Raw genomic sequence first — 19,611 nt, 5'->3', positions numbered from 1 at the left:
GGAGAGAGAATTGGAAATGATCAAAAATACTTCAACTGATACAGAATCACGGGTTAGGGATGTTGAAAAAGCCATTAATGACAAGCAGAAAATTATTTCAGAACTCCAAAGACAAGTTGAAGAACAAGAACTGGACATCTCAACATACAAGGCAACAATTAAGGAGCAAAAGAAGATTATGTTCGAAAAGGATCAATTTATTGATGAGTTGAAACTTTCTCAGTTGGAATCCAAGAGACAAATTGAAAAGAAGGAGGCTGAAACAAGACTGGTTCAAAAAGAATTGGAAGAAGTCAGAGAGCACACTAAAGAGATTGCTAAATTGGAAGGAGAAAAGCAAAGACATATGGGAGAAACCCTCAAACAAACAAATGAATCGCTAAAGAATAGTATTGAAGACCTGAAGGAGAATATTGAAAATTTGAAGAAAAACAATGGCGAATTGAAAACGAATCTTGACTTTGCAACCCAATCAAATGAAACTCTCAAACAAACCAATGATTCGCTCAAGAAAGATATTGAACATCAAACTCGTACTATTGATTCTATAGAGAAACTTAATCAATCACTCAAGGAACAGAATGGAAATCTCCAACAAATCAAAGATTCTCTCAACATTAGTTGTGATTCTTTGAAGAAGAAGAATGAATCACTCACTCAAGAAATTGAGACATCCAAGGAGAAGAACATCTCCTATATTCAAAATATTGAAAATTTGAAAAAACAAATTGAATCTCTTGAGGTTTTGAACGAATCATTGAAGGGCAGGTGTGACAAGCTGTTAAAAGAAATGGAGACTTTGAAGGGAGATTTTGCTAAAAACTTGAAAGAAGTTGAATCAACAGCAGAATCCAAGATAGCCGATTTACGAGACTTACACTCCTTACAAGTTAATGAGCTTAGATCAAGATATGAGAAGGACAAAACAACCCATGTATCCGAATTGGAGGAGTTGTTATCAGAGAGAAATCAAGAAATTGAAGACTTGAAACTCAAACTCCACAGACTATCAAAACAAAACAATAACTTTTTGGGAGAAAAGGAAGCAGAAAATGATAAGCTCAGACAACAAGTTGAACAACGTAATGAGGAGATTAAATCCTTGAAAGAAAATTTGAAACAACAAGAAAAGGAAATGATCATATTGACAAAGAACTTGAATATGCTCCAAAAAGAGAGGGATGAAATGCTCAAAGATTACGAACAAGGAGAACAAGAGTTGAGAAAATTGAATGCTTCCTCTCTTCCTTCAGATTATACCATGTCAAGAGTGTCAGAGTTAAATACTTCAAACCAAAGCTTAAGAAGAGAACTAGATGAAACTCAAAGCAAGGCCCACTACTATGAACTCATGATTGAAGATTTGAGAAGTCAAGTCAAGATAAAAACTGATAGAAATAGTAGCGACAAATCACTTATTGAAAAGATTGAGAAAGAAAATCTTCAATTGAAGCGCAATATTCAATCTTTGACTTCATTACTACCTGAAGTACGTGGCAAGATTGTTAAGTTGAAAGGAGAGTTGACCCTCCTCAAAGATCTACAACTCAATAACCAAAAGGTAGCTTTCTCCAAATTAGCAACCTTGGAAGAGGAAGCACTCGATAAGTTCTCTGAAGTTGAGCAGAAATTGAGACTTGATTTTGAAAGATCTCTACATACACTTGGAGAAAAATACAAGAGACAACAAATGAGTATTTCAGAGATTTTCCAAAATGTAGATCAAGAAGATGATAGTGATGTTTCTTTAATTTCTACTACTTCACTTGCAGATGACAATTAATTCTTCTTTTCCTTTAGAATTACTTGCCTAACCACCGGGTCTTTGGCTAACATTTCTCTAGCTTGTTCCACAGTCAAGGTACCACCTGAAGAAGCAAGCAAGAGGGCAACAGGAACTACCTTATTCATCTTGATAGCATGACTAATGTGAAGTGAGACGAGGTTACTTTCTGGAGTTGAATCATTGTAGATGGCTCTCAATACACATTTCTCTGCAAGCTCTTCAGTTACATTCATTATCGAACTGACAATATTAATAGCCCTATAAAATAGTTTGTTATTACTAACTTTGAGATTGATCATTCTATTTCCAAATGTCATACCCTTCAATACGTGAGCACCAGTTGTAATGGCATTCAAAAAAAGTTTCATACTAAGCTCTGCATAACCATATAAGAAAGGTACTGGACCAAGCGAGTCAAGCGCATGGTGCAATATTGGGGATCCCAATTCAGATACGGTCTGGTACAATGAATTATTACCTTTTGTGGTTACAAGAATCCAGCAGACAGAGGCCCCTCTTTCCTTGACCGTATTTAGGATTTCCTTCATGTCAGCAAGAGTTTCTTCATCTATACATTGTTCAATTGCCAAAAAGAAGACCGAATCCCTAGAATTGACTGTATGTAAAATATTTTGTTTGAAGAAATCATAGGAAATGCCAAAACTTGATCCCTTTTGTTCAAAATCACTATTGATATCTTGATTGTGATGGGTAAAGACATCGTTCCATCCCTTTTTGATAAATCCTCTAACATCATTAGGATGAGCACCATAAGTTGGTACACACTCTGAAGAATCAATAAATCCCAAAATTCCAGCATTTTCAGCACCAATGTAATAAATATGGCCCATTTGATCCTCGTTTCTTTCATCTAGGTTACCATTCTTTAAACTATTTGCTGCCATTTCAATGGTTGGAGTAATGGATTTGAGACTATTTGTTGAAAAGGTATTACTAGAAAAATCATATGTACTTCTCACAGTATGCTCAAAACCAGAGAGTACTTGAATGATATTGTCTCTAATCTTCTTCTTTTCATCCAGAATACTCATAATGGCTGAAGAGAAGGCAACATCAAGCAGAAATTTGGTTGCACTTCCACCCTTCATTCTTGTAGAACCCGTGATAGATTCTGGTCCAACAATTGGATTCAAAAAGAAAAATTCATCCTCTCTCGATTGGTTCTTTTCCACATTTTCAATTACGTCCTTGAAAGAAATATTTCCATCCCTCCATCCTTCAATTGGACTATCCCTAGCCAACTCCTTTGGATTAAACCCAAATAAAACAGAATCAAAACCAAGACTCTTATCCTCACTCAATTGCATCACTTGACCAGCTACATAACCAGCAGAAAATCCACAAGTAATACCAATAAATAATCCTCTCTCAGTTTTAGTATTCGAAATGACATTTACCAAATCTCTTGCTCCAATATCTGGTTTATCCTCAGCAGCTTCCTGTGGTGAAACAAGAGCATTCACTCCACCAGCAATAATAAATTGAAAGCATTCATCATTATCAATCCTATCAGAAAATACTTTTCTAAAACAATAATTATAATTCTTTGAACAAAAATAGGCAATTCTACCACTTGTTCCACAACCACTCATAACAACACTTCCTCTCACTCCATTTAATCTATCTTGCATACAGAGTTTCATTCGGAGGGAAATTTTTTCCAAAGCACCCAAACAATCCTCATCAAAACATGATGGAAAATCTTCATATCCACAAAACATTTGTGCATCACTTGTTCGGAGTAAACGAACCATACCATCAACATCTCCGACTACATCAATGTCTCGGGTGATAAAGTTAGTTCTTTCTGTGATTCTTTGCATTTTTTTTGATTTTTTGATTTTTTAATTGAATTTTGGATTTTATTTGAAAATTCAAATTATTGAAAGATCATTTCGAATAAAAGCTAATAGGAATAGAATGTAATCTTCAAAATTTCAATACGGTTGTGTCACCACCTACAACACACCATGGCCAAGTTTATTTTTTACACCACAAAAGATTCAACAAGGACATGATTAAAATAGTCATGGACATTTTCGCTCCTGTATCTAGCTTATTACAGTAAAGTGCTCACATTACACTGTATATCGTTTTAGCTGACTGTCTTAATGTTATAGTAGAGTGAGTTGGTTGTTGAGTAATGTTATTCAGCATGATTTACCCTCAATATACTTTCTCGTCATTATTCCCTTCACTACAATAACAATGGATTATATCTCTTTTTCCACACAAAATGGTGATGATTACAACAATCTCGATTATAATTTAGTAAAATACACAAAATAATCAAAGTTTTTCTTATTGCTGATCATTAAACTCTTGTAGTTTTCTTTTTTCATCCGATAAAAAAGAAAAAGAACGAGTCAAGACATAGAGAGTTTTCTTCTTCAAATTTTGCTTCTTCTTCATATCATCAACAACAGCAACAGAACTTTTTGGCTAGGAACAACACTGAATAGGAGTTTGAAACCGAGTCACCTTTTTTTATCTTCATTTTCACTATCATCATTACACATACAAATAAAATAAGCAAATGACTACACCTTCGGTATTGTAGGAGTAGTTTGCTGATTTGAAACTCTTGTATGATATTGAATATTATATTCTGCTTCTTCTTGTGGATATTGATATTCCATCCATGACCTTTATGGTTCGATTTGATGAAACAAAATAATAATTGATAATTTCATCTACCAATGTTCCGTTATTTAATAATCATGTTAATAGAAAAAACAATTGAAGGAAAGAGTTGAGGTTGGTCTTTCTTCTCCCAAACTCAATGGTAGTACAATATCAACACCAACATCACCAAAGTCATGGTTTGAAATGTTAGAACATGACGAGGAAGATGATTCACAATTGTATTCTGATGAACACTTCCAAAGAATAACCACTCCTGATGTACTTCAGCCTTCCTCTTCACCATCATTACTTTATAGTGATGATGAAGCACAAGATACAGATGAAGAGGATCTCGTTGATGATAATTTAGGAGATCAATCTCCATTGAGTTCAACACATCTTCTCAGAAATAAGTGGACTATTTACTATGATCAAGGTTTCAAACAAGGAGCCTCACCTGAAGATTATGAACAATCTATCAAACAAGTTGGAGCATTTGATACTATTGAAGAGTTTTGGAGATATTGGAATAATATCAATCTATCATACAACAAGATGCCTTCCTATCTCAATATTAGATTGTTCAAATCACACATAAAACCACTCTACGAAGATCCAAGGGTAAGTTGAAAACAATCATCCTTTTCCAATATTCTAATATCAATTATTTCGCCAATTTTTTAATATGAAACTTTAGAATATTGAAGGTGGTCGTTGGGTAATTCAAACACATCACAAGGAGACGAGAAAGGAAACATGGAATGAAATTGTATTGGCAATTATAGGAGAAAAACATTTTACTGACAAGTATGAAGTGAGTGGTATTGTATTGAGTAGTAGAAAGACCTTATGATGCAATTCAAATTTGGAACGGATGCATGCTTGACAGAAAGCATATTCAATTTGTAATGAGAAAAATTAGAAAGATTTTGCAGAGTGTAGAAATTGACAAGACAACAACAATTGAATATCAAGCCAACAGAGGTGTTAAAAAGTATAACGAGAAGGAAAATATCAAAAAGTCAGTCCTCAAAGCACTTAAAACTCAAGTCAGATTTACTTCATTCTCTCCACCTTCATCTCCTTCATTGAATTCTCCTTCATTCTCTCCTTCCTTGCCAAAGTTGCTGTCTCCACTTTCAAATCCTGCCCATATGGTTACTGCCTCAGATTTATTACCTCCTCTCTCATTGGAGCAAGTTGAATCTGAAATTATCAAGGATGAACAAGCAAAGAGTATGTCTACATCCACTGCAGCAAACAATCCTGAAAACAAACAAAAATCCTTATACAGTGCTGGTCATTCAATTGGTCGTGTGAGTGGTGGTTTCGTTATTGGAAGAGGTTTCCATTTGAACAGTTCACGTAATAGATTACAATCTCAAACTCCATACAATCAAATAGATTCACCAACTTCAGAAGATGAAATTTTGACAAGTCAAGAAAAACCTTCATCCTGCAACTCCAAGCAAGAAGATTCTAAAAACTCAAAATTTGACAGAACAAACCCCAAGTCAACTGTTGAAAATCGTTCATCAAAGAATGAAGTAAGTGGAACCAAAAATGCAGATCTTTTAAAATTAATTTCCCTTTTTGTTTTAGTATTAGCAGTAATTTGGGTGGTCATTAAGCATACGACGAAGTAACCTCGTCTACATTCCAAATTTTACACAAGTGTACAGTAAAGAAAATGAGTATTTCAATCCAAACTATATATTCGATTCAAGCTGATTTAATTTTCTAACAGGCTCACAAACTTTTTGCTAACTTGATTTCTTTTTCAATAAAGTATATTTTGTTATCTAATACCACCTTGTCTCAATACTTTTATCAAAGTTTCAATTCAACCTGTAAAAAATTGAATCTAAACATTATCACTCCGATTACTATAATAATTTTTAACTTGATTGGAATTTAAAATTCGAGGAAAATGTCCAATCTACAACAGCAACAATTACTACTACATTCATGGAGTAATAATAGTAATATTAATAATAGTAATAATAATATTAATAATAATAATATATTAAATCTATTATCATCAACACATCAACATAAAAGAAGGATAATTAATTTATTAATAATTTTCATCACAACCATACTTATTCTTTTAACTTTTGAAAGTTTTGGTATTGTAAATTGTACATTATCGGCCAATATTAATTCTATCAACAATCATTTACATCATCATCATGAGGATAATTTGAAAGCAAAATTAAAAGTGGAATTAACTAATTTATTAAATAGTGATCATCAACAGGCTGCTTATGATAATGAATATAAACTTTCGGCAATGGGATCATTTAGATATTATTTGAGAAATGATCAACCCATACTTTTTCAAGTTAACAAATTGAATAGTAATGAAATTGTGTTTTTAACATTTATGAGTAGAATGAATCACTTAAAGATTGGATGTGAGAGTATTCTAGATGCTGCCAAGACATCAAATTTGGCATCTACACTTGTAGTTGGTACTTTTGATATTTCCACTGGACGTATAACATGGCATGCCAAGACAAATATTACAAATGAATTATTGGGAGATCCAAGTTTCATACAGAAAGATAATGTCATATTTTTTTCATTTCCTAGGGAAACTATAGAGTATAAACAGTTGGTATTCATGTCAATTAAAATTGGCAATGATACCTTTATATCATCATCCTTGGATTATAGATTGAGTAGAAAACAAACGTATAAGAATATAATTACTCTCTATGAAAATTACTTGATTATTCACAGAGAAAGATCAACATATGAAACTAGAATGAATCTTACAACTAATCCAGTCTATTCTCAAGTTAAATATGCTCCTATTGTTACAGTATTCCAATATGAGTATAATGAACCTAGTTTTACTGTTAATCATTTATTTGATTTGAATTTGGAATGTGTTTATGAAGCTTGTCCATATTTTGATTACCTACGTGTTATTGATAATTATTTAATGTTTTCAGCATTTGGTAGTAGAGCCAATTTGAAAATTAATGGAATTTCCTATGATGAGATCCAGAGTGGAATTATGGCTGCATTTTACGTGTTCAAGTTAGACTATGCTAGCTCTTCTCTTTCGAGAATTGGGATTATTTCTGTAAATTTCTCATCAATTATCAATTTAAATAGTACACGATTCTATGATACATTATCGGAAAGCCCACCGAGAATGGGTATCAATAGAGCAAGAGTTTACAATGGAAAACTCTATGGATATGGTTTTTATAGTGGCACTATTGGAAATGTATCATTGGATCCTGGACCTGGTAGTATGATCTTTTCATTTGATTTGAAGGAGAAACGACTTTTGAATATTAATGTAACCAGACACACTTACCAAATAGGAAATGCAGCAGAATTCTCAGATGATGGCCATTTGTACTATTTGGATAGACCAAAAGCCATGATTTATATGATTGATATTGACAGAATGGAAGAGAAAAATTCACATTTACGCAGCACTTTGTTATCTAATAGAGTTTTTATTGAACTCATGCCATACTCATCCAATAGATTGATAATGTTAATTTCTTACAAATTTTCATCAAATACTACTTTTTTGGATGGAAAAGAGTTGAGAATGACAGATACCTTCTCGCCTGGAAGATCACTGTATCGTGATGTGTATTTCATTGCATTTTTTGAATTTACAACAAGTATTCAGGAGAGTTTTTCTCAACAATGTTCAACACCAATATGTGGAGAAAACATCTTGTCAGCAACTGTACCATTTTTGTGTGGAGGAGAGGGAACATGTCTATTCGATAGCTCCAAGAAGGTTTCAACTGTTTGTAGTTGTCCTACAGATATAGATCACTTGTGGACCAATATGGGAGAATATTGCAACGTTGACAATACTCACCTTTTCATTGCAATTATTGTTATTTCAGCATCTATTTTATCCTTGTTAATTGGTTTTGGAGTTACTATTGGTATCGCAAAGGGTGTTTTGAAATTGAGAAGAAACCTCGAATTGTTGAAAACAAAGGAAAAGAATGAAATTGAATTACAAAAGAGATTGTTGGACTTTCAATTTATTAATTCCGATGCAATCACATTTAAGGATGTTAGTTATATTATTCATATGGAGGATTTAAAGTTCCTGACAAGAGTTGCAGAAGGAGGTGGAGGTGTAGTATTTAAAGGAGAATGGAGAGGTGTTGAGGTTGCCATAAAGAAGGTGAAATACAGCAGTGATGATACCTCATTCGAAAAGGAGGCCAGTTTGCTCAGTCAACTCAGACATCCTAATATAGTAGCATTCTTTGGAGTGAGTGTAACCGAGAGAGAGAAATTCCTTGTTACTGAATGGATGCCAAGTGGCTCCTTGGATGGATTAATTTCCAATGCAGTCAAGGGAAAGATTATGCTCAAATTCAAACAAAAAGTTTCAATCATGATGGATATTTGTAAGGGTATGGCCTATTTGCATTCCTCATCAATTATTCACAGAGATTTGAAACCAGGTAATGTCTTGATTGGATCGAATGGTGAATGTAAGGTTTGTGATTTTGGTCTCAGTACTTCATCGATGGAGAATACATCTGATGAATTGGTTGGCAATGTTGGTACACTCTTGTGGTCTAGCCCTGAAGTATTGCAAGGTCTTCCAATTGATGCAAAAATTGATGTTTTCAGTTTTGCAATTATCATGTATGAAATTCTATTCGAAACTGTTCCATACTCAATATCTAAACGTGTAGATCCAAGCTATTTCACCGATTCTGATAGCAATCAATCAGAGGATTTGAAGATTTATTCATTACTCAACAATAGAAATGGTACAGAGCTAGCCAGATATATCATTCATGGAATTAGACCACTCATTCCTTTCAATAATAGAGATCAATGTAAGAGATGGATAAGTATTTATCACAACCCAGAAAAAGAAGGTGTCAAACCAGAAGCACTTTCCTCTGTTATTTTCTTGTTTGTATTGTTGATGAAAAAGTGCTGGTCGGAACCTGAAATTAGACCAAGTTTTGATTCCATACTTTCCACTCTTACAACTATCAAGAAAACTATTAAAAAAAATTAGTTTCACCAGATTCAGAAGAACCTTGTTAAAGTAAATCCAATTTGCAAAGACTCCTTTAGAAATTTTAAGATTTGAACTTTTTTATTCAGAACGCAAATAAAATGGATGTTGCTTAATTTGACGAATAGTGATTCTCTTTTCAGGCTCTGGTTCCAATAACTTTCTTATTAAATCTTTAGCGTCATCACTCATATCTTCCTCTTCTTCGAGAGGAACAGTCATGCAACCCATCAATTTAGCTTGTGCATTTCTGAAAGGTAAAAAGCCAGTCATCATTTTGTACAAACAGACACCAAGCATGTAGACATCAATTTCAGGACCGTAGTATGGCTTTTTCATTAACATTTCCGGTGAACTATAATTGCTATTGCCAACAAAAAGTTGGTGAGACTTTTCTTTCATGGTAAAAAAGTCAGCAACGCCAAAGTCACACACCTTGACATTACTATTCTTATCTAGACATACATTGGACAATTGAAAATCTCTATGACAAACGTTATGTACATTGTGGATATAATCAAGAGCATCTGTCATTTGTTTGAAATATTTTCTACAGGTCTCTTCTGGGAATTGTTGATGTTCGTCATAGGGAGTTTCAATTGCACCATTTTCTACATATTCCATAATGAGGAATATTGTTTCTTCTGTTTCTATTACATCAAATAAAGTACAAATAAGTGGATGTTTTCCAAGGGTTTTCAGTATTTGGATTTCTCTTCTGACCCAGTCCATAATTCCAATAGAGTTAACCTTGTGTTTGGAGAGTTCCTTAATAGCTACTAGATCTCCACTCTCTCTATCTTGTGCCAAGCTAACTCTACCATAAGTGCCAACACCCAACAAGTCTTGAATTACATATCTAGAGCCTACAATTCTCTTTCCAACATTAACTTTTGGAGATATGATGGAAGATTTCCTATATCTTGTGAGTGCCGTTTCTAACTTTTTAACCTGCTCTTGAAGGAAGTTGTTTGTAGTGAATCGCTCAATACTATCATAATATTTTTGTAGATATACTACAACTGATTCGGTATATTCATCCATAAGATGATCATCAATAACGTAATTGTCATAGTTTACAATACATTGAACCTTGACTGGTTCATTTGGGTGGTAGGCCAGTACCACACCTTCAATGCTATCACGAACGTTTCTAATATGTTCTCTCTTACAAACGTGTAATCCTTCAAAATTCAAGACAAGCCTCTTCAATTCCTTGTTATATCTGATTCTGCTAAGAATTGTTTCTATGGTTGGCTCGGATGACATGTCCATAATCTTATTATTCATAATAAAATCATGGTGGTGTGGGCAAAATTGGTGGTGATGTGGAGATAATGGTTTTTGAAATTCACTAATTTCAATTGGGTGAGAGGTAAGTGCATTAATAACCTGACAATTGGTTTGGTTAGTAGGGATGTTAGTGATTGGAGTTGGCGGAGTGGTCAAAACTGGGGTAAAGGAAAAGGTCTCGGAGAGGTAAAATGGAGTAAGGTGAGAGCTTGATTTAACTCTCTTGATTTGGGGAGGTGGTAAAAGATCAGAATGTTGTTGATGGGAGAATGAAAGAAGGGAGAGTAGAGGTTCTTCTTGGTAGCGCAGTGGTTGTAATTGTTGTTTACTGAGTGGTCTCTTCATTGCTCCACCAATATTAGAGTAGATTGCTGTTGATGATTCCTTTTGCATTTTAAATTGGGTCAATTTCTGTTGTATTATTATTATTATTTACTGGATTGATGAAAATATATGAAGGCTTATATACAAATAATGTGGCAAATGAAGCAGAAATGTCGATCTACACAAAAGCACACACACGGAATAAGTGATGATGAAAATTCAAATCTTCAAAGTCCTCTCGGGTTGTTGTTTCCGTAGTTGTTGTTTATGTTGTTGGTGGTTGTACTGTTGCAAGTAGATCAATTTTTTTTTCTGTTGGATTTTTCAAGAAAGCGATTTTTATGAAGCCGATACAAACTATTAATTTGGACCTCAGCGACAAAAGGTACATAAAAGGACTTGTCATTTGGAGAGTTCCTTAAGTGTTTTGCATCAATGTATTTCACAATTTTCTAATGGAAGTTTGGTTTAGTATTAAAAAGGAATTCAATATCTTTGAAAATTGGCAATTAAAACGTGTTGTTTAATAACTAGAAATCTTTGTAAAACTCGAGTAATAAGATTTTTTGAAATATCATGACAATCACTAATGTTTTTAGTTGCAATGGATGAACATAACCTGAACATCTTTACTGACTAAATAAATATTGTTGGATCTTCAATTATTATTAAAAAACTCCTCTGGTAGAGTTAATTCACTTTCAGAACCTGTTCCATCATTTCCAAATATTTCCACATCATAATTCATTCCTAACAACTTATTCACCACTTGGAATTCTTCTTTTTTGCCTCTACCATTCTCTTTTCAAAATCATGAATTTCGTTCAACGGATTTTTCATTGAAATCTCAGTTCGTTTGTCCAATTCCTCAAATCCAGGAGGGGTTCTTTGCTTTTGGCTAGATGATGGACGTTTTAAACTGAGAGGTCTGGATGATGGTCTATAGGTAGAAGCATCAGGAGTTGCACTATTTCTCAAAGTTTGAGTTGCTTCTGGTGTCATTAGTCTCATGTATTTCAGATGAGCATTTCTGTCATTGGTCGTAATAGTCGGGGTACCAACCCTTGCAGTCTGCCCACCAACTGAGGTAAGATCGACAGACTTTTTCTTTGTTTTTGTAAGATCAATTTTGGGTATCTCAAATGAAGGTCTCCCATAATCATTCATATCGTAATAGTCTGCGTTTTCCCAGTCTTCTACCTCCTCATTCAAAGCTTCATCAAGACTCTCATCTGTACACAATCTCTGCAGTTGAGACAAGGCTCTAGGATCATTAACAACTACTCTCTTTAAAAAGTTGTGCTGTCTTTGAGCTTTGAAGGATTTTCTAATCTGGTTGACTTTGAGCTTTTTAGTTAGAAAATCCATATGTTCTTGTTCAACTCTATCTCTAATTTGCTCCTCAAGAGCTATATCTTCAATATCCTTGTTAAGTTGTATTACTTTTTGATCGTTCCACTTAATTTCCTTCCTCGATGCAAAATAGGTTTGGAAATGTTTCTTAATGAGTGGATAAATTCGTTGAAAGTTAATTTTCATTTCTTGGTATTCTTTCTTTTCCTTCTCAGTTTCTTCCTTTCCCTTCTCTTTAAGATAGTGATACTCACAAACTAGATCGTACAACATTTCGTTCAATTGTTGTTCTTTTGCATTTTTCTCTTCTTCACAATCCCAAATGTCAGTTGGGGGTACTCTTCCTTCAGTAAGGTACCTTACATGGGCTACACTAGATGGACGTTTGGCAGAACTCGGTCTTGATGCTGAGCTTGGCCTATTTGCCACAAAATTATTTACACATTTCGAAGGCATTACAGATGACAAGTATTGAGAGTTATTACTTATCAATGTTCTCGAAACTGATACTGGTACACTGGCTACTGAATGTTGTCTACAACTCGGGGCAGAGCCTGGTCTTTTCATTGAAAAGCTACTAAAAGATTCCAAATTCCTATTTGCAGGAGAATATGAAGAATACTCTAGATTTTCTCGTGTTGTTGATTCCATGTTTTTCTTATTTTCCTTTTTAGTGTAGGATATTGGATTCATTGGAACAAGACTTTTCCTTTTCTTTTGTTGAATATCAAGTCTATTCAATTCCTCCAAAAGTATTCTAATATTATATTTTTCATCATCGGGATCACACTGTTCCAAAACCCTGCTTACAGTTTCTGCAGCATTGAGCATATCATTGGTTAAAGTGTCATGATTTTCCGAAAATTTAGATCTATGAATGTTTTTATACTTGTTGAGGATAAAGTGCTGAGTGTCAGCAAGTGGTGTCCTCGGAGGTACTTTGAACGATTTTTTAAAATCTTCCAAAATGTAATTTCTTGGTGTTTCCTCGGGAAGCTGATTCCTCAAACTTGTTGGAGGTTCCTTAAACTTATCTTGGGCATAAATAGGAGGAGGAGAAAACAATGATTTCTTGGGTGATGGATTTCTCATGATAACCTTGCTCTGCTCCTCCTTATTTCGAGCATCATCAAGCATCTTTCTGTGACGATGAACGGAATACATTTTTTTTGATTCTAAAATGTAATACGGTTGGTTTTGGCGCTTATTAAAAATTGGCGGCAAAAAACAAACTTTGAAAAATTTATTGAGATGATGTTACAGGACCATTAGTATCAAAATCTTGCTTCTGTTCTTCATCGACAAAAACTTGTCTTGCATTAATATTAATTCTCATCATGTCTCTTTCCATATATTCAGCATAGATTTTATATTTTGGATCGACGAACTTAGTTTGAAGATATTCTGGAATAGTATCTTTGAGAATTCTAGCAATACCATGGAAGCAATATCTTGCTCTTCCTCCCATAATCATACAATCACCAGATTCCAAGAAAATAGCCTTTGGTTCAGTATCTCTTGTTTCACCTCCAAGCAAAAAAATTGATTTTGATCCAATACTCAAACTGATGATTGGTTTGGTCATTTCATATTCAGCATCATCAACATGACCTCCCATAAGTCTGTCCTTTGAGTAGAAATTGACAATGGCTGCCTCTGGCTTGTATGGGCCATAATTACATTGGCAAGCAATGAGGTCACAGAAATTTCCAATATCATGTGGGAATTGAACAAATTTATCCTTGTGATATTTTCTTGTAGTCCACTAAATTGTTTTAACAAATCCAACTTGTAAATTTTTGAAAATCATCCAAAAACTCACCTCATATTGATATCCAAGAGTGCACCAAGCCAATTTTTTAAGATAGTTCTTTGCAGATTCATCCCCTTCAACACTTCTCTTGAAAATATCCAAGATTTCTCCGTTTTTCATTGTGTGATTGGTAATATTTGGTGGATTTGGATAGGTTTCTAGTGCTTGCTTTATCCAATAGATTTGTTTTTCTGGTGTCATTAAATCTTTAATAACATAAAAACCAGGATATCCTTTAAAGGTATAAATCTTTTTGCTTAAAAGTTCTTCCTTTGTAAATGACATGGTTGACTTTAAATGTTCATCATTAGCAAAATAATTATTATACTTTTCCAAAGCCGTTTCAAAATGTTTCATATCCATTTCAGTACTAGGAAGTTGTACTTGTTCCAAAACTTGTAAATTTTCAGGGGTATTATTTTCCAAATTATGAAAATCAATCACATTAGTTGTGTCTGGATAATCGGCCTCTATTTGTGTTACAACCGAAACTATTCCAAATAAACCTACCAACCATTTTCCCATGCTTGTTTGGAACAAAGTGTTTTCTATAGCTTTTTTCCACTCTTTTATATGCATTATTGTCATCATTAACAGAATTTGCATACAGTGATTGTTCCGAGTTTGATGAAGATGTTGTTGGTTCGGTGCTTGAAGACATTTTTTTTTGTTTAAATTTGGCAATTATTGTTTACAAAGCATTGAAAGAACACTCAATCCTTTATTAAAATGTGCAAAAATGTTTTTGCATTAGTATATTAGGTTTAGGACTAATAAACTTGTATTCGTATTGAGTGTCACCCATTAGTCTGTGTTTGATTTCCTTCTTCATTTCCAATTTTTCCTCTTGAGATAATTCATCGAAATGATCGTGAATATACTGGTCACAACATCTAATGACATTTTCCACTGAAATATTCAGCTTATCCTCTTCAGATAATTCTTCATGATCAATGATTGCCTTGCAATTTACTGGACAAGCAAGCCAAATCATTACTAGATTGTTAAGAGAAATGATAAAATCTTCTGTGAAAAATTGGGATATTGAAGCACTATTAATTACAAGGGTATCCAAATTCATTAATCTTTTGAGTTTCCATCCATTTTCAGCTTCATACTTTTCAATATTTCCTCGAGTCTTTATGTAAAGCCTACGTAAGTTGGGAAGGTGTGATAGTATGGTGAAAAGAGTGGAATCAAATTCTGACATTTCCAAGGTGAGTGTGGTCAAATTTACCAGTTGTGGAACAAATAATTTCAATTGATTCAACATGCTACATTGAGTATTATCAAACTCCAAATAGAGCTCTTGAAGATTGTTGGCACATCCTCCCAGGAAAAAATTTGGAAAAGTTTCTGAATTAATCTGTGTTAGCCTCAAATTTTTGAGTTTTTTAAAGGAAATCTCTTCACTTGAAAGAGTGAATGTAACATCTGATTCATCAGTTGGTACAGGTACCTGAATATATTCAATGTCACTTGATAGACATTTTAGTAGTCTGTCTGATAGCCAGTTTGCATGATTCATTTCATCTTTGACTTTAAGGACTTTAAGTTGCTCGAGTTTGTGGAAAGTCATATAGTCATTATTTGATTCCCTCTTAATATCTAGACTTGATATGGCAAAGTATTGTAAATTTTTACAAAACTTTGTTATCAGTGCAATAGATCTGAGTGTTAATGAAGGACATGACAGGGATAAAACTCGTAATGACATGTTGAAAGCCCCTCCAATTTTTAACATGTCACTTATTGACTCATCTGTTAACTTCTCTTTACCGGTATTGTACAGAATTAAAACTTCCAAATATCTACAAAATTTAGAAAGGGATAATAGCATTTCTATTTGAATGTCTCCTTTCAATTTACAAACTCTCAAGTTAGGAGAGGATTGGCATACTTTGATAAAGAACTGCTTGGCTATGGCAGAAGAGTTGCCAATAAAAATATCCAGTATTTTAAGTTTGGTCAACTCGAAAGAAGGAGTAAAGCAGTCCACAATTGGTAATTGACTAATAGTGGCCGGTTTTGGCTTTTCTTCCGTTTTTTTGGATTGAGGAGATGCAAAGAATGGAATGCCCTTTGGAGAGAATAAGAGTTGAGGTTTCACGTTTAGGTCTTGAACAGGAGAGCTTGTTGGTTTTAAGGTGTCCTGACCATTGTAAATGATTGAAGAATCCCATTGAAAGCTAAAATGTAAATTTTCCAATTGATTAGAAAATGGAATCAAGATGTTCTCTATTAAATCCTTAATATCTACGTGGTAATTGTAACCAAATATCAATGTTTTTAAATATTTACAGTATTCTTTTGCATAGCTTAGCAAAAGTCTAGTGCTAGGTACTGTCGAGCAATTCACTTCAATGTGTTCAAAATTGCATTTGCTAAATAAATTTTCAATTGTTTCGTCGGATTTGTCCTTATTAATGACAATTTCTTGTTGTTCACCATCACCATTGTTGGATGGAAGTCTTGCTTGAAGAATGGCTCTCCTCCTTCTACCTACACTTGCTGAGGCAGTGACTTCACCACTTGTACTACTAGAGAGACCTACAGCAAGGGTGTGAAGTTTTTTCTTTTTCGAAAACCAAGCACAATCGAAAATGCAACTTGAAATGTCCTTGATGTGAGGAGAGGTCATGGAACCAACAACACAACTCCAACCTTTATGGGAGAAAATAAGATTATAGAAGTGTTTAGAAATTCTGCAAATAACCTGAAAACGCTCTAGAGGTGTGCAAAATTGAATAATATAAATTTGAAGTTCTTCGGGCAAATGTAGAATATCTAAAAATTGATGATGAATTGTTTGATGAATAATGGTCGGAATTATAGAGGTGGTAGGAGATGGAAGGGAATCACTACTAGATGTTGTCGGAGAGGTTATAGAATTAGGGTCAGAATTTGTTGTCAACTGAGAGGATTGGGATGAAACATCATTCTCCTCTGTCGAAGAAAGATGTAAAGGCTCTAATTTGATGTCTGTTCCGTCCAATCTTGTAGATGGAGGTGTATCTTCAATTTTACTAGGGGAATTCATCATTTAAATTTCAAATGTAATATTGTTTTGCTGCAAACGCTCCTCTTTTCAATGCTATTTTGATTATTGTTGGTAGAGAGTTGAGATGAGGTACTTTAATTGCTTGTTTAAACGATCCGCGCTACAATGTTTTCATATTTTTTAAAAAAAGCCTTTGCAATGATTTGTTTGGACTGAGTAACATAAAGAGGTTTCATTTTGCTTTGTGAATGGCAATAGCAATTCGATTTTGCATTTCAACCTTGTCGACAACATAGAGTGTTTATTTGTTCAGCATACAACAATGCTAATCTGTTTTATTATTATGGATCTTTTCATTGACTGGTCTAAATACAATGGCAATGCAGGCATTAATAATGAAAAAGAAAAGACCACTCAACCAGATTGAAAAGAAGGAGTTTTCTCCTAAAAATTCCAATCTATAAGCATTTGATAACCAAACACCTTGTCCAATAAACCAAAATACAATACACAAAATAAGGATAGTCAAGGATTTGGAGCGTGTTTCACGATTCATTCTCTCATAGAAAAATGCTTGTAAAGTAAATCCAAATAATGAAATGTACCATACAAAATACTGAACTGTGCACACCTTATTGAACATTACAAATAGGAATGTCTGTGTAAATATGGTATTGAAGAGATTCTTCCTATTGGTTTTCCATGAGAGAGCCAAGAGTGAAATAAATTGAGGTAAGAAGGCAAGAAGTGAAATCAATCTTGAACCCTTATCAGCTCCATTAGCTCCTCCCAAATAGAGATAATAAAAGTAAATTGAAAAATTATGTCTATTATCACTTCTCACTGCATGATATAAATAAGATTCGTATAAAAACTCAAATCCATAAATAAAGTAAAATATTCCAATGAGAGAGAGGCATACAGTTCCACTTATTAAACAATATAACACACAAGCTTTGATTTTTTCCTTAATTGACATTAAATAGTCAACACTATACCATAAATAAATTAGAATGGTTGGCAAGTAAATGATTGGATAAATTTTGAAATGCACAGCCAGACCAAACCATATACTCGATTCGAGTAATCTTTTCTTATCAAGAGCATATAATGATAATAGAACTAGTAATACAATACATTGATCTGCATTTCCTCTCGTAGATACATTAATCAGAATTGGATTGAATAAAATTGTACAATTAGTAAGGAGGAGACTAAAATTATTTCCACTATTATTTTTCGAATAAAATCTGTGAAAATTCGAATTTAGTAATTGAAAAACAATCCAAGAAACAAGTAAATCCACAGCACAAAATATTAATTTTCCAAATATTGGATGAATCAAAATATTTGGAATCATCATGAAACTCCTATTATAAATTTGATAATAATTAAAATACTCTAATGATGAATGATTTTTAAAAACACATACAAGAGTGGTGTATACCTGTAGGTTCCTCTTTTGAATGGTGATTCTCCCTCCACAACAAATTGTGCTGCATCGGAAAATACTTGGTAATCCACATCTGTATATTTAACCTCGACTGAAGAAATTAACAAATAATTCTATTATATATTACTAGTATCAAATCAAAACAACATACATGTACTATCATGCCAAATACTATATAATATTACAATCATTCTAATTAAAAATCCCAAGATGAATGATTTTTTAACATTTCCTTCTTGTTTAATAGTTAATTCATTCGAGTTTTTAATTGAAGATGGTGCCGAATGTTCCGATGATGATGATGGTGATTTGGTTTCTGAATGTATTGACATTTTTATATATTGAATATTATTTAAATATTAGTAAGAAATATAAAAAATGTCTGCAAGTAGAGTATTAACACATTTGAGAGGAAAAACACTGAGTCAACTTAAAGCTAGCGGATCCATGCCAGAGAGTTGTTTTTCAATAGCACAATTGATGAGAGTAAATGATGACTCGGCACTGTCGACAAAAAATTCAATCATTTCAAAGGAACAAATCAACAAACTTTGTCTCTTATCTAGAGTTTCAATTAAAGAGGAAAATCAATTGGAAAAACTAACAAAGGATGTAAATAATATTGTACTTTGTTTGGATATTTTACAACAAGCAAAAGTACCTTCCGAGACAATTCCAATGTATTCACCAATGCAATTTTATAAGGAGAGAAATAATAGATGGAGAGAGGACATTCCGACAACGAATACATCAGAAGCTGAATCTATAGCAAGAAGAAAGAATTTAATTCAAGGAAATACTTTGGATGTTAAGGCTGGATATTTCATTGCTCCCAAGGTTAAATAATTTTACATGTAATATAATTAAATTGGAATAAAGTTAATAGTTGAGTAAATCTGTTTAATTA

General features: G+C 33.5%; 8 protein-coding genes across 8 annotated transcripts; 2 read left to right on the top strand and 6 right to left on the bottom strand.

The window, feature by feature from the left end:
• Positions 1-1,725: 1,725 nt before the first annotated feature.
• On the bottom strand, positions 1,726-3,630 carry AM34 (uncharacterized protein; the record flags this gene model as incomplete). Its single annotated transcript, XM_002681622.1, has 1 exon — positions 1,726-3,630. One exon carries the CDS (start codon positions 3,628-3,630, stop codon positions 1,780-1,782), a length of 1,851 nt encoding a protein of 616 aa, XP_002681668.1. The 3' UTR covers positions 1,726-1,779.
• A 713-nt stretch (positions 3,631-4,343) lies between these two features.
• NAEGRDRAFT_78307 (serine/threonine protein kinase) lies at positions 4,344-9,471 on the top strand (the record flags this gene model as incomplete). The annotated part of the gene is made up of 5 exons (XM_002681781.1): positions 4,344-4,358; positions 4,538-5,053; positions 5,130-5,246; positions 5,368-5,979; positions 6,630-9,471. The coding sequence occupies 5 exons, from the start codon at positions 4,344-4,346 to the stop codon at positions 9,465-9,467; spliced, it is 4,098 nt and encodes a 1,365-aa protein (XP_002681827.1). The 3' UTR covers positions 9,468-9,471.
• An 86-nt stretch (positions 9,472-9,557) lies between these two features.
• NAEGRDRAFT_1959 (uncharacterized protein) lies at positions 9,558-10,331 on the bottom strand (the record flags this gene model as incomplete). Its single annotated transcript, XM_002681621.1, has 1 exon — positions 9,558-10,331. A coding segment is annotated over one exon (774 nt), but the record flags the coding sequence as incomplete, so codon positions are not given.
• Positions 10,332-11,846: 1,515 nt separating this feature from the next.
• On the bottom strand, positions 11,847-13,574 carry NAEGRDRAFT_63046 (uncharacterized protein; the record flags this gene model as incomplete). The annotated part of the gene is made up of 1 exon (XM_002681620.1): positions 11,847-13,574. One exon carries the CDS (start codon positions 13,572-13,574, stop codon positions 11,847-11,849), a length of 1,728 nt encoding a protein of 575 aa, XP_002681666.1.
• Positions 13,575-13,680: 106 nt separating this feature from the next.
• NAEGRDRAFT_30537 (uncharacterized protein) lies at positions 13,681-14,775 on the bottom strand (the record flags this gene model as incomplete). The annotated part of the gene is made up of 3 exons (XM_002681619.1): positions 13,681-14,202; positions 14,260-14,541; positions 14,635-14,775. The coding sequence occupies 3 exons, from the start codon at positions 14,773-14,775 to the stop codon at positions 13,681-13,683; spliced, it is 945 nt and encodes a 314-aa protein (XP_002681665.1).
• Positions 14,776-14,974: 199 nt separating this feature from the next.
• Positions 14,975-17,290, bottom strand: NAEGRDRAFT_46196 (uncharacterized protein; the record flags this gene model as incomplete). The annotated part of the gene is made up of 1 exon (XM_002681618.1): positions 14,975-17,290. One exon carries the CDS (start codon positions 17,288-17,290, stop codon positions 14,975-14,977), a length of 2,316 nt encoding a protein of 771 aa, XP_002681664.1.
• Positions 17,291-17,624: 334 nt separating this feature from the next.
• Positions 17,625-18,928, bottom strand: NAEGRDRAFT_1788 (uncharacterized protein; the record flags this gene model as incomplete). The annotated part of the gene is made up of 3 exons (XM_002681617.1): positions 17,625-18,621; positions 18,684-18,795; positions 18,856-18,928. Coding segments are annotated over 3 exons (1,182 nt in total), but the record flags the coding sequence as incomplete, so codon positions are not given.
• Positions 18,929-19,082: 154 nt separating this feature from the next.
• On the top strand, positions 19,083-19,550 carry NAEGRDRAFT_63043 (uncharacterized protein; the record flags this gene model as incomplete). The annotated part of the gene is made up of 1 exon (XM_002681780.1): positions 19,083-19,550. One exon carries the CDS (start codon positions 19,083-19,085, stop codon positions 19,548-19,550), a length of 468 nt encoding a protein of 155 aa, XP_002681826.1.
• Between the last annotated feature and the right edge of the window lie 61 nt (positions 19,551-19,611).

This window comes from Naegleria gruberi, assembly GCF_000004985.1.
Source record: "Naegleria gruberi genomic scaffold NAEGRscaffold_5, whole genome shotgun sequence".
Taxonomy (NCBI): Eukaryota; Heterolobosea; class Eutetramitea; order Acrasida; family Naegleriidae; genus Naegleria; species Naegleria gruberi.
Note: the sequence above shows the minus strand (reverse complement) of the source record. Positions and strands in the feature narration are given on the sequence as shown.